The sequence below is a fragment of the Oncorhynchus gorbuscha genome, linkage group LG26 (genome assembly GCF_021184085.1).
Source record: "Oncorhynchus gorbuscha isolate QuinsamMale2020 ecotype Even-year linkage group LG26, OgorEven_v1.0, whole genome shotgun sequence".
Lineage (NCBI taxonomy): Eukaryota > Metazoa > Chordata > Actinopteri > Salmoniformes > Salmonidae > Oncorhynchus > Oncorhynchus gorbuscha.
The window spans coordinates 7,654,982-7,667,219 of NC_060198.1; the positions used below are offsets into that span (position 1 = coordinate 7,654,982).

At 43.0% G+C, this 12,238-nt stretch overlaps 1 protein-coding gene across 1 annotated transcript in view; it reads left to right on the forward strand.

Annotated features, from left to right (window-relative positions):
• LOC124015275 (VPS10 domain-containing receptor SorCS3-like) overlaps positions 1-12,238 on the forward strand; it is a 244,171-nt gene that overhangs the window by 147,721 nt on the left and 84,212 nt on the right. Inside the window, exon 3 of the mRNA XM_046330397.1 lies at positions 9,117-9,216. Coding sequence (XP_046186353.1) covers positions 9,117-9,216 — 100 coding nt within the window. The remainder of the gene's footprint in view (positions 1-9,116; positions 9,217-12,238) is intronic.

Sequence of the window (12,238 nt, forward strand, 5' to 3'; positions counted from 1 at the left end):
CTGGGTTTTCAGCTAAGAACTTTCCTGTTTTCTCTCTTCTCTCTCACAGTTGCAATGTCAGGTAAAGTTGTTCCTTTTTGTTAACCCCACTTCTGACACTAACAACCCGACCATGTAAAAGTTTTGGGCCCCGGTAGAATTTTTGGATAAGGTTTTCCAGTTTTTCTCCCTGGATAGTGTGTCTGGTGTCTTAGTTACGCTAGCACACAGTTACTAACTCTTTGGTTTGGTCAGTGGCCAGCCAAGTCAGATGCAAGAGACCAAGAGAGGCGTCAGTCCGTGAGCTAGCTGTGCAAGACAGCTCACCAACCTTTAGTTTCCCTGCTGGATCAATACAGGAGTAAGACCTCTGAGTCAGTTGCGCTCCTGAACGCCCCAGGCTTTAGCTTTTTTTGTATTGTGTGTTACGACAGACTGAGGTGATTTGGTTTGGGAGTTTGGTCCCACTCTTGGATTTGAAGCACTAGGTTCTTTCCTCTCTCCCCAGAACCTGGTCTCCACACTGTGCCACTGCACACCAACGACTTAAATGTTCTGCTATACATGCAGCCATCTGGCAAAGCCTCACAACAATGTATAATGTGATTTTTGGTCATAGATTTTTTTTTGTTACGGTTCATTTGATGTTCATAAAGGGATATGCACATTGTTTTCTCCCTCTATCTCACACCTCTCTGAAATAGATTTAGTTATGAAAAAGCTCCTCACTTTATGTCAGGGAAGATGGAACCTGGTCGAAAGACTGGGGATTTGATTTCCGAGGAGAAACATCCGGGATTCTGTTATTTCCCTGGACTGTTATATGTATATGCTACATATTCAGCAATCGGCAGTATGTGTCAAGTTCTGACAATAGTTCTGTTATTTTATTCTTTGTTTTAGTATGGTCAGGGCGTGAGTTGGGGTGGGCAGTCTGTTTGTTTTTCTGTGTTGGTTTTTGTGTTCGGCCTAGTATGGTTCTCAATCAGAGGCAGGTGTCGTTAGTTGTCTCTGATTGAGAATCATACTTGGGTAGCCTGGGTTTCACTTTTGGTTTATGGGTGTTTGTTTCCGCGTGAGTGTTTGGGCCACACGGTACTGTTTCGGTTTTGTATATTTCACGTTTATTATTTTGTTCCAGTGTTCAGTTGTGTTTTTGAATAAATCAATATGGACACTTACCACGCTGCGTTTTGGTCCAATCCTTACTCCTCCTCAGACGAAGAGGAGGAAATCCATTACAGTATGTTTCTTCCTTAATGCAGGCAGACACAAGAACAGCAGACAGTGTAACTACTGCAGTACCTAATTCCCTCTCTGATAGTCAAGGAATATTTCAGACTGATGCTGTCTTCCATCAGCAAGCCAAAACCCCATTAGTTTTGTGATATTTCATAAAATGTTACTCCAACAGCAAGAGCGAGTATTATCTCTCTACTGTACTGCTGAAGAAACTTCAGCTATGTTTCACATAGAATTTAAATTCTGAAGGCAAATTAAGTTTGGTCTTTTTCTCAGAATCTCCCTTCACTTGCAACACTGCTTCTGGCTCTCTCTGTCTCACACTCCCTCAACACATTGTATCCAGACCAGAACCTAAACACCAAACACCAGATAAACAACCGTCTCGGTGGACAGGGGCTGATGAGGAAGAAATTACTGAATAGAAATTAAGGAAGAAGGAGAAGTGCCTATTGTATGGCGGTGTCGCCAGGTTGAAACACCGCAATTGAATGCTAATTATGAGTACAGCTTCCTTCCTCACAGACACTCATGAATATGTAGTGATTCTAGGTTTTGGATTAACAGAAAAGGCGCCTTGGAAATCAGACCAACTGAAAGAGACGTTATGGTTTGGAGGTTTGATTGAATGCATTTCTGTCTGATTGTACAGTCAGTCCGTGACACTCTCACACCAGAGCCTTAGTACTTGAGGATATAACTACGTGGTGAAAAGTCAAATGGATTCATAGCCTACATACAATACCACACAGGAGCTTGCTATCTCTTCAATTTATACTTGGCAAGCAACTCAGTCAGACAGCATTCTGTGTCTTTGCTTTAATGTCCCTGCCTGCCGCGGACATGAGAAGACTCAAACATCATAACGCAGCCCTTGGGAGCTCCCTAGTGCTGGGAGGCCCATTGCATATAAAAATGTCCCTCTCCAATCAGTCATCGCCCCATTCATTTCTCCAATTCTTTAAAAACAAAATATCCCGTAGAAGCTGTCAGCATGCCCTCATGCAGTGTCTGTCTCTCTCGTTATTCTACTTTGTAATCATCGTGACCGTCTCTCCCCAGCACTCAGGGATGACCTGGAATGAGGAAAGATCTTGTTGTAATTTAAACCGATACTCTATTACTGGCAGAGCTTCACTACTCTCTGCCGACTACGCCATCAGGAGGAAAAGAACCTGAAGACCTATAAAATAAGAATACTTTCCCATTCGTCTTTCCTCACTCATACTGTAAATTGCACCGCACATCCGAAGGGGGTTAATGCTGAGTGGGTGTGGACTTTTTGCAGTCTTCAGATTGAAATAATTAGGTAATCACAGGGACATGGTAGCTATTCTTAGGCTCATGTGAACATGCACACACAATCAGTACGGAAATGTAGTCTGTCTATACAGCGTTTTTCAAAACACCAGATAGGCTACAGAAATAAACTCTGTTTTACACCTGCATTTTGAGCTGAAAGTCATTCATGTTAGCAGCCAACATCAGCTAGGGATATATAGTGTCACTTCTCTGGTGGCCAGAGCAAGCAAAATCATACGGCCTATTTTTAACGGAGGTTACAGGATCATAAGGAAAACATGTCTGTCTGCACCATTCCATCACTTTGGAGGGCAGCATGCTTGCAGAGTGCTTGTTGTCAGCCTGGTTGCCCTGTTATTCCTCACAAATGTCATAATAAAATGACCAAGATATGTTAAATCTTCATACCATAATATTGAAAGCAGTGCAATGTTAGAGCTGTTTATCTTTAGACATACACTGAGTGTATAAAGCATTAAAACAACTTTTTCCATTACAAAGATTGACCAGGTGAATCCAGGTGAAATCTATGATCCCTTATTGATGTCACTTGTTACATCCACTTCAATCAGTGTAGATCAAATCAAATCAAATCAAATCAAATTTATTTATATAGCCCTTCGTACATCAGCTGATATCTCAAAGTGCTGTACAGAAACCCAGCCTAAAACCCCAAACAGCAAACAATGCAGGTGTAAAAGCACGGTGGCTAGGAAAAACTCCCTAGAAAGGCCAAAACCTAGGAAGAAACCTAGAGAGGAACCGGGCTATGTGGGGTGGCCAGTCCTCTTCTGGCTGTGCCGGGTAGAGATTATAACAGAAAATGACCAAGATGTTCAAATGTTCATAAATGACCAGCATGGTCAAATAATAATAAGGCAGAACAGTTGAAACTGGAGCAGCAGCACAGTCAGGTGGACTGGGGACAGCAAGGAGCCATCATGTCAGGTAGTCCTGGGGCACGGTCCTAGGGCTCAGGTCCTCCGAGAGAGAGAAAGAAAGAGAGAATTAGAGAGAGCATATGTGGGGTGGCCAGTCCTCTTCTGGCTGTGCCGGGTGGAGATTATAACAGAACGTGGCCAAGATGTTCAAATGTTCATAAATGACCAGCATGGTTGAATAATAGTAAGGCAGAACAGTTGAAACTGGAGCAGGAGCATGGCCAGGTGGACTGGGGACAGCAAGGAGTCCTCATGTCAGGTAGTCCTGGGACATGGTCCTAGGGCCCAGGCCAGTTGAAACTGGAGCAGCAGCATGGCCAGGTGGACTGGGGACAGCAAGGAGTCATCATGTCAGGTAGTCCTGGGGCATGGTTCTAGGGCTCAGGTCCTCCGAGAGAGAGAAAGAAGGAGAGAAGGAGAGAATTAGAGAACGCACACTTAGATTTACACAGGACACCGAATAGGACAGGAGAAGTACTCCAGATAAACAAACTGACCCTAGCCCCCCGACACATAAACTACTGCAGCATAAATACTGGAGGCTGAGACAGGAGGGGTCAGGAGACACTGTGGCCCCATCCGAGGACACCCCGGACAGGGCCAAACAGGAAGGATATAACCCCACCCACTTTGCCAAAGCACAGCCCCCACACCACTAGAGGGAAATCTACAACCACCAACTTACCATCCTGAGACAAGGCCGAGTATAGCCCACAAAGATCTCCGACACGGTACAACCCAAAGGGGGGAAACCCAGACAGGCCGACCACAACAGTGAATCAACCCACCCAGGTGACGCACCCCCCCAGGGACGGCACGAGAGAGCCCCAGCAAGCCAGTGACTCAGCCCCGTAACAGGGTTAGAGGCAGAGAATCCCAGTGGAAAAAGGGGAACCGGCCAGGCAGAGACAGCAAGGGCGGTTCGTTGCTCCAGAGCCTTTCCGTTCACCTTCCCACTCCTGGGCCAGACTACACTCAATCATATGACCCACTGAAGAGATGAGTCTTCAGTAAAGACTTAAAGGTTGAGACCGAGTTTGCGTCTCTGACATGGGTAGGCAGACCGTTCCATAAAAATGGAGCTCTATAGGAGAAAGCCCTGCCTCCAGCTGTTTGCTTAGAAATTCTAGGGACAATTAGGAGGCCTGCGTCTTGTGACCGTAGCGTACGTATAGGTATGTACGGCAGGACCAAATCAGAGAGGTAGGTAGGAGCAAGCCCATGTAATGCTTTGTAGGTTAGCAGTAAAACCTTGAAATCAGCCCTTGCTTTGACAGGAAGCCAGTGTAGAGAGGCTAGCACTGGAGTAATATGATCAAATTTTTTGGTTCTAGTCAGGATTCTAGCAGCCGTATTTAGCACTAACTGAAGTTTATTTAGTGCTTTATCCGGGTAGCCGGAAAATAGAGCATTGCAGTAGTCTAACCTAGAAGTGACAAAAGCATGGATTAATTTTTCTGCATCATTTTTGGACAGAAAGTTTCTGATTTTTGCAATGTTACGTAGATGGAAAAAAGCTGTCCTCGAAATGGTCTTGATATGTTCTTCAAAAGAGAGATCAGGGTCCAGAGTAACGCCGAGGTCCTTCACAGTTTTATTTGAGACGACTGTACAACCATTAAGATTAATTGTCAGATTCAACAGAAGATCTCTTTGTTTCTTGGGACCTAGAACAAGCATCTCTGTTTTGTCCGAGTTTAATAGTAGAAAGTTTGCAGCCATCCACTTCCTTATGTCTGAAACACATGCTTCTAGCGAGGCAATTTTGGTGCTTCACCGTGTTTCATTGAAATGTACAGCTGTGTGTCATCCGCATAGCAGTGAAAGTTTACATTATGTTTTCGAATAACATCCCCAAGAGGTAAAATATATAGTGAAAACAATAGTGGTCCTAAAACAGAACCTTGAGGAACACCGAAATGTACAGTTGATTTGTCAGAGGACAAACCATTCACAGAGACAAACTGATATCTTTCCGACAGATAAGACCTAAACCAGGCCAGAACATGTCCGTGTAGACCAATTTGGGTTTCCAATCTCTCCAAAAGAATGTGGTGATCGATGGTATCAAAAGCAGCACTAAGGTCTAGGAGCACGAGGACAGATGCAGAGCCTCGGTCCGATGCCATCAAAATGTCATTTACCACCTTCACAAGTGCCGTCTCAGTGCTATGATGGGGTCTAAAACCAGACTGAAGCATTTCGTATACATTGTTTGTCTTCAGGAAGGCAGTGAGTTGCTGCGCAACAGCCTTCTCTAAAATCTTTGAGAGGAATGGAAGATTTGATATAGGCCGATAGTTTTTTATATTTTCTGGGTCAAGGTTTGGCTTTTTCAAGAGAGGCTTTATTACTGCCACTTTTAGTGAGTTTGGTACACATCCAGTGGATAGAGAGCCGTTTATTATGTTCAACATAGGAGGGCCAAGCACAGGAAGCAGCTCTTTCAGTAGTTTAGTTGGAATAGGGTCCAGTATACAGCTTGAAGGTTTAGAGGCCATGATTATTTTCATCATTGTGTCAAGAGATATAGTACTAAAACACTTGAGCGTCTCTCTTGATCCTAGGTCCTGGCAGAGTTGTGCAGACTCAGGACAACTGAGGTTTGGAGGAATACGCAGGTTTAAAGAGGAGTCCGTAATTTGCTTTCTAATAATCATAATCTTTTCCTCAAAGAAGTTCATGAATTTATCACTGCTAAAGTGCAAGTCATCCTCTCTTGGGGAATGCTGCTTTTTAGTTAGCTTTGCCACAGTATCAAAAAGGAATTTCGGATTGTTCTTATTTTCCTCAATTAAGTTAGAAAAATAGGACGATCGAGCAGCAGTAAGGGCTCTTCGGTACTGCACGGTACCATCCTTCCAAGCTAGTCGGAAGACTTCCAGTTTGGTGTGGCGCCATTTCCGTTCCAATTTTCTGGAAGCTTGCTTCAGAGCTCGGGTATTTTCTGTGTACCATGGAGCTAGTTTCTTATGAGACATTTTTTTAGTTTTTAGGGGTGCAACTGCATCTAGGGTATTGCGCAAGGTTAAATTGAGATCCTCAGTTAGGTGGTTAACGGATTTTTGTCCTCTGGCGTCCTTGGGTAGGCAGAGGGAGTCTGGAAGGGCATCAAGGAATCTTTGTGTTGTCTGTGAATTTATAGCACGACTTTTGATGTTCCTTGGTTGGGGTCTGAGCAGATTATTTGTTGCAATTGCAAACGTAATAAAATGGTGGTCTGATAGTCCAGGATTATGAGGAAAAACATTAAGATCCACAACATTTATTCCATGGGACAAAACTAGGTCCAGCGTATGACTGTGAGAGTGAGTGGGTCCAGAGACATGTTGGACAAAACCCACTGAGTCGATGATGGCTCCAAAAGCCTTTTGGAGTGGGTCTGTGGACTTTTCCATGTGAATATTAAAGTCACCAAAGATTAGAATATTATCTGCAATGACTACAAGGTCTGATAGGAATTCAGGGAACTCAGTGAGAAACGCTGTATATGGCCCAGGAGGCCTGTAAACAGTAGCTATAAAAAGTGATTGAGTAGGCTGCATAGATTTCATGACTAGAAGCTCAAAAGACGAAAACGTCATTTTCTTTTTTGTAAATTGAAATTTGCTATCGTAAATGTTAGCAACACCTCCGCCTTTGCGGGATGCACGGGGATATGGTCACTAGTGTAGCCAGGAGGTGAGGCCTCATTTAACACAGTAAATTCATCAGGCTTAAGCCATGTTTCAGTCAGGCCAATCACATCAAGATTATGATCAGTGATTAGTTCATTGACTATAATTGCCTTTGAAGTAAGGGATCTAACATTAAGTAGCCCTATTTTGAGATGTGAGGTATCATGATCTCTTTCAGTAATGACAGGAATGGAGGTGGTCTTTATCCTAGTGAGATTGCTAAGGCAAACACCGCCATGTTTAGTTTTGCCCAACCCAGGTCGAGGCACAGACACGGTCTCAATGGTGATAGCTAAGCTGACTACACTAACTATGCTAGTGGCAGACTCCACTATGCTGGCAGGCTGGCTAATAGCCTGCTGCCTGGCCTGCACCCTATTTCATTGTGGAGCTAGAGGAGTTAGAGCCCTGTCTATGTTGGCAGATAAGATGAGAGCACCCCTCCAGCTAGGATGGAGTCCGTCACTCCTCAGCAGGTCAGGCTTGGTCCTGTTTGTGGGCGAGTCCCAGAAAGAGGGCCAATTATCTACAAATTCTATCTTTTGGGAGGGGCAGAAAACAGTTTTCAACCAGCGATTGAGTTGTGAGACTGCTGTAGAGCTCATCACTCCCCCCTAGATGAAGGGGAGGAGACAGGTTTAAAGGGATTGTTAAGCCATGAGACAATTGAGATTGTGTATGTGTGTTATTCTGATGGTGAATGGGCAAGAGAAAAAAATAGAAGTGCCTTTCAATGGGGTATTGTACAGTAGTAAGACCCAGACGCACCGGTTTGTGTCAAAAACTGCAACGTTGCTGGGTTTTTCAGGCTCAACAGTTTCCAGGGTGTATCAAGAATGGTCCATCACCCAAAAGGACATCCAGCCAACATGACACAACTGTGGGAAGAATTGGAGTCAACATGGGCCAGCATCCCTGTAGAACGCTTCTGACACCTGGTAGAGTCCATGCCCCAACAAATTGAGGCTGTTTTGAGGGGGGAGGGCAACTCAACATTAGGAAGGAATTCCTAATGTTTGGTATACTCTGTTTATAGCCAATAGGCACCCAAACTTGTCCTTTCTGAAATATGAAATGAGATCAATCAAATCACCACGTAGCCTGTTCTGGAAAAGATGAGTCAGTAGTAAATCTCTAAACCTTATTTTATATTGATGATAGACGTAGATCTACTCTGTTTTAAACAAAATCACAAATCTGGATACGTGTGTCCACCTTTGTGCTCCAATGCTGATGACTGGTCATTGGTCAACAATCAAGACGTGCAACCTTTTGGTTCTGAAGCATGGCTGAGAATTTAAAGATGACTTGCGGGATTCAGAACTAGAACGACAAAATGTGTATAAAACCAACAGAAAATTGGGTGGGGGGAGAAAAGGTATACTACCACTGAAAGGGAACTTTGGAGACTGGAAAGGCAAAGGGGAGTGTGCTCTGCTCTGGAGTTAGCTAACAGCTCATTTTGTATTGCTAAATTATTCCAGCTTCCTGGATTCCGGGCACATCCACATGTTTTTGCATTCGTCATATTTCATTTGAAGGTAGTCATAAATTACTAAAGGTGTTAGGCCCCCAGGCATCTGTGAATGGTTTGTTTCCATTAGCACCTATCAATAACTGGTTATTATGCTGGTGTTATAACACAGGAATGTTTTTTGCTCTGTGCAACTTGGTCGTATATTTAGTTTGCATGTTATAGGATCAAAGGCCCTCGAGCAGCCTAGATTCCTGTAGTTAGGGTGAGAAAGCCAAGTACTGTAAGATGTACAATAACAGGGATATTTCACATGACGTGGTTCAAAGCCAAGATGATGTAATTAGGTCAGAAACCTACCTTAAGATGTGGTTGTGGTTGGAAGTAGGCGTCGGTAAATAACCACTGTCTATAAGTCTGTATGTCTGTCTGTCTATGCATTGAACTGCCTCTCTGTCTGTATTTCTCTCAGTCTAAACACATTTTTTTGTTCATTTACAGATCAACAGACTATGGATCCACCTATGAGAGGATGAATGACAAAGTGGGATCTAAGACTGTGCTGAGTTATTTGTATGTCTGTCCATCCAACAAGAGAAAGGTAAGACAAACTTCAAAAGACTGATTTTCAATAACACATAACTGACTAAGACTTAATTACATTTAGTTGAGTTAACTAGAACTGAATTGTTCGTTGTCCATTCTCTGCTGCCACTAATTGTTATTTCTGATCAAATCAAATGTTAACTCGAAGTGAAGGTTAGACGGTAGACTCAAATAAATTCTTTCAAGCTTTTAAATGTTTTGGTAGTTTGTGAGATAACCAAAGTTTAATGACCATATTTAGCAATTCAAGATTTCTACCAATAAACACTTACTCATACTGTAGTTATGGCCTCAGGACATTTACCATGACACAACACAGAGACCAAAACATACCTTTTAGAAAGACAGAACGTATTCAAGAAAGAATCTGAATCTGAAGCAAAACTAATTGAGAAAAGTAGGTGCATCTTATCTGAGCAAAGTTTATTTTTATTCTGGGAAGCAGACCATCTTTTCCACATTATAACACAGGTGTCTCAGTCTCTCCTGAAAACTTTCTAAGGGTCATGTTAAGGTCCGTCACTAGCAAACCGTCCATATATAAACTTTTCTCTGTTGGTAATGTGAAGGGAAAAGGGCCCCAGCTGGCTTTCTGGGCCTCCCGAAGAGTCAAATCAGTCCATAGATCACTAGCGCTGACCCTGAAAATCCCTCGATGGAAAGAGATGGTTTGTGGGATACCGAGCTGATGGACTTAACCCAGGTCAGCCTTGAACTCAGTAATACCTAGGTCTGACCCTGTGACTATTTTCTCACTGGCCGGCTGGACTTAACGATAGAACCTATGGTGTAGTTGAAGGTAGAGTATGCCCATTCAGCACATTTCCCAGGTACAGGGATATAGGCTAACCGATCCAAAGACACACAAGATACGTGGACATGCAGCAGATTTGCTGCAAGGGCCCTATCATCTCCCTTTTATGGTGATAGACTTGAGGATCTTGTAGTTTTCTCCACCCAAGTTAGGGAATTACGTTCTAGTAGAAGCTAGTCACGAGATCCTATGATGTCCAGATGCCCTCGTCAGGGCCATGTTTTGTAGACAACCACTATTGACCTCTGGCTTCCACCGATCCTCCTCACCTTATCTCTTATCTCATTATCGATGGATGAGTGCAACTCTCTACTGGATAAGCCGGGACGTTTTCTCCTCATTGCATTCCAGTGGCCAAGCAGTAATGACCCTTAAATCACCATGACAATATGTTTGTGTATTTAATGACTCGAGGGTGTTTTCTTCTCCCACGTGAATATAGCATTACAATCGATTGGTTTCCACGCAACAATATTCTGTTAACGTCACCGACTATATCCTCATGTTGTCTAAAGGTAAAAAGACAGAGGCTTGACCTTTCAAGGAGCAGAGAATAGATTTGAATGATGGTGCTGACATTTATCTTCACGCCTGTGAAGAAAACACCCATCATGAATTGCCCTTATGCATGTTCAGCCTTATTCCGAGTCCTTCTGCACAGTTTGACTCACTGCCACTGATAATAAGGAAGAGTCTAGCATTCTCGACGTATGAATAGAATTAAAAGACATAGAATGTATAGACATTCTACTTCTATGGTTGTATCTAGAGTGATGTCCCAATTCACCAGAATTGAGCCTTTTTATACCTTCCCTACAGACTGCTCACTCACAGATAGGTCGCAATTGATCTGGGTTTGACAAGATTACTCTGCTGTGAGAAATCCTCTCCTCCGCTCCTTGTTTGTGGTCAGCAGATAGATCAAGCACCGTCCAACAGCAGGCTTCAGCCCCTCAGACAACACAGCAATGACTATCGCACTCCTCGCTTGATGATTGGCTGGACTCCCACCAACTAGCTGAACATCAGCAGATGACATGCCGAGGTTATCCCTCCAACCTGTATTGATCTAAGCTTTGTAACTAGCCTCACTCCTCTTTATTCCCGGGAGATCAATTGGCAAGTGGATGTGGAGCAAAATCTTAATTACCCGGCGATGCGATGGTATATTTGATGAGGTTGACGATGATGTGAACTGTTACGTAACCTCCCCTCGTGGAACTTTGCGCCTGTTAAAACTGCTTCAGGAACAGATGGACATGCCCATATGATCCACATAAACAATTTCCGAAAGGACATGAATTCAATCTACTGAGAGATGGGTTATGAGAAGGCTTTTAGTCCAGTTATGGTATTTGTCCAATACATTTTTCTACATTTTGTCAGAGAAATTATGTTTAAATAGGGTTTATTATTGAATATGTCACATGGCAAATAATATTTACACGTGCAGGAATTTAAATCAGGTTGGTTTAAGATGAATCATCGTTGGCCATTAATGAATACATTTCCAGACTTCTCCAATTCCTTTTACTCTCAACATATAAAGTGTAATATTACACCTTCTGATAAATGCAACAGTGATGTAGTGGATATACAGAGTACAGCTATACACACAGCTATACAACAAGCCCTCAATAGAGATATGTCTTAATATGAAATGTATTACAGTAAATATAAAGGCAGCCTGGTTGATAAGGACTCGCCTAAATTATTATTAGAGAGCTGAGAAACATTCAGTGTCTCCCTGTTCAGTGGTGAAGAAACATTGATCCACCCAGACCTTTCAAGGACTTCTAGCATTTGTGCTTTCCCCTCTAAGAGGTGAGACAGAGAGAAAGGTCCTGACAGAAGAATAAAAAATGCAAGGTGAAATACAATTTCCACTCATAATAAATGCTGTCGCTTAATACAATATTATGAGAAATGATTAGACCTGACGTTAGAAACTATAAATTACATGTGACAAGGCCCTGAGACACTGGGAGAAATAGAGGGGCCCTTCGAGTCCCTCGTCCCTCAGTGAAGGCAATGACAATGGCAAAATTTGAAGGTGAGGTGAACGACAAAAAAAATCTAAGGAACATATGTTTTTAAAGAAAAAAACTGGCACAGAGTACGAAGTCTGTTTATTGGCTTTAATGAAAAACAATTGATCTAAATCACCACCAGGGAGGATTCCTAGTTAAAGCTGGGGAAAGAG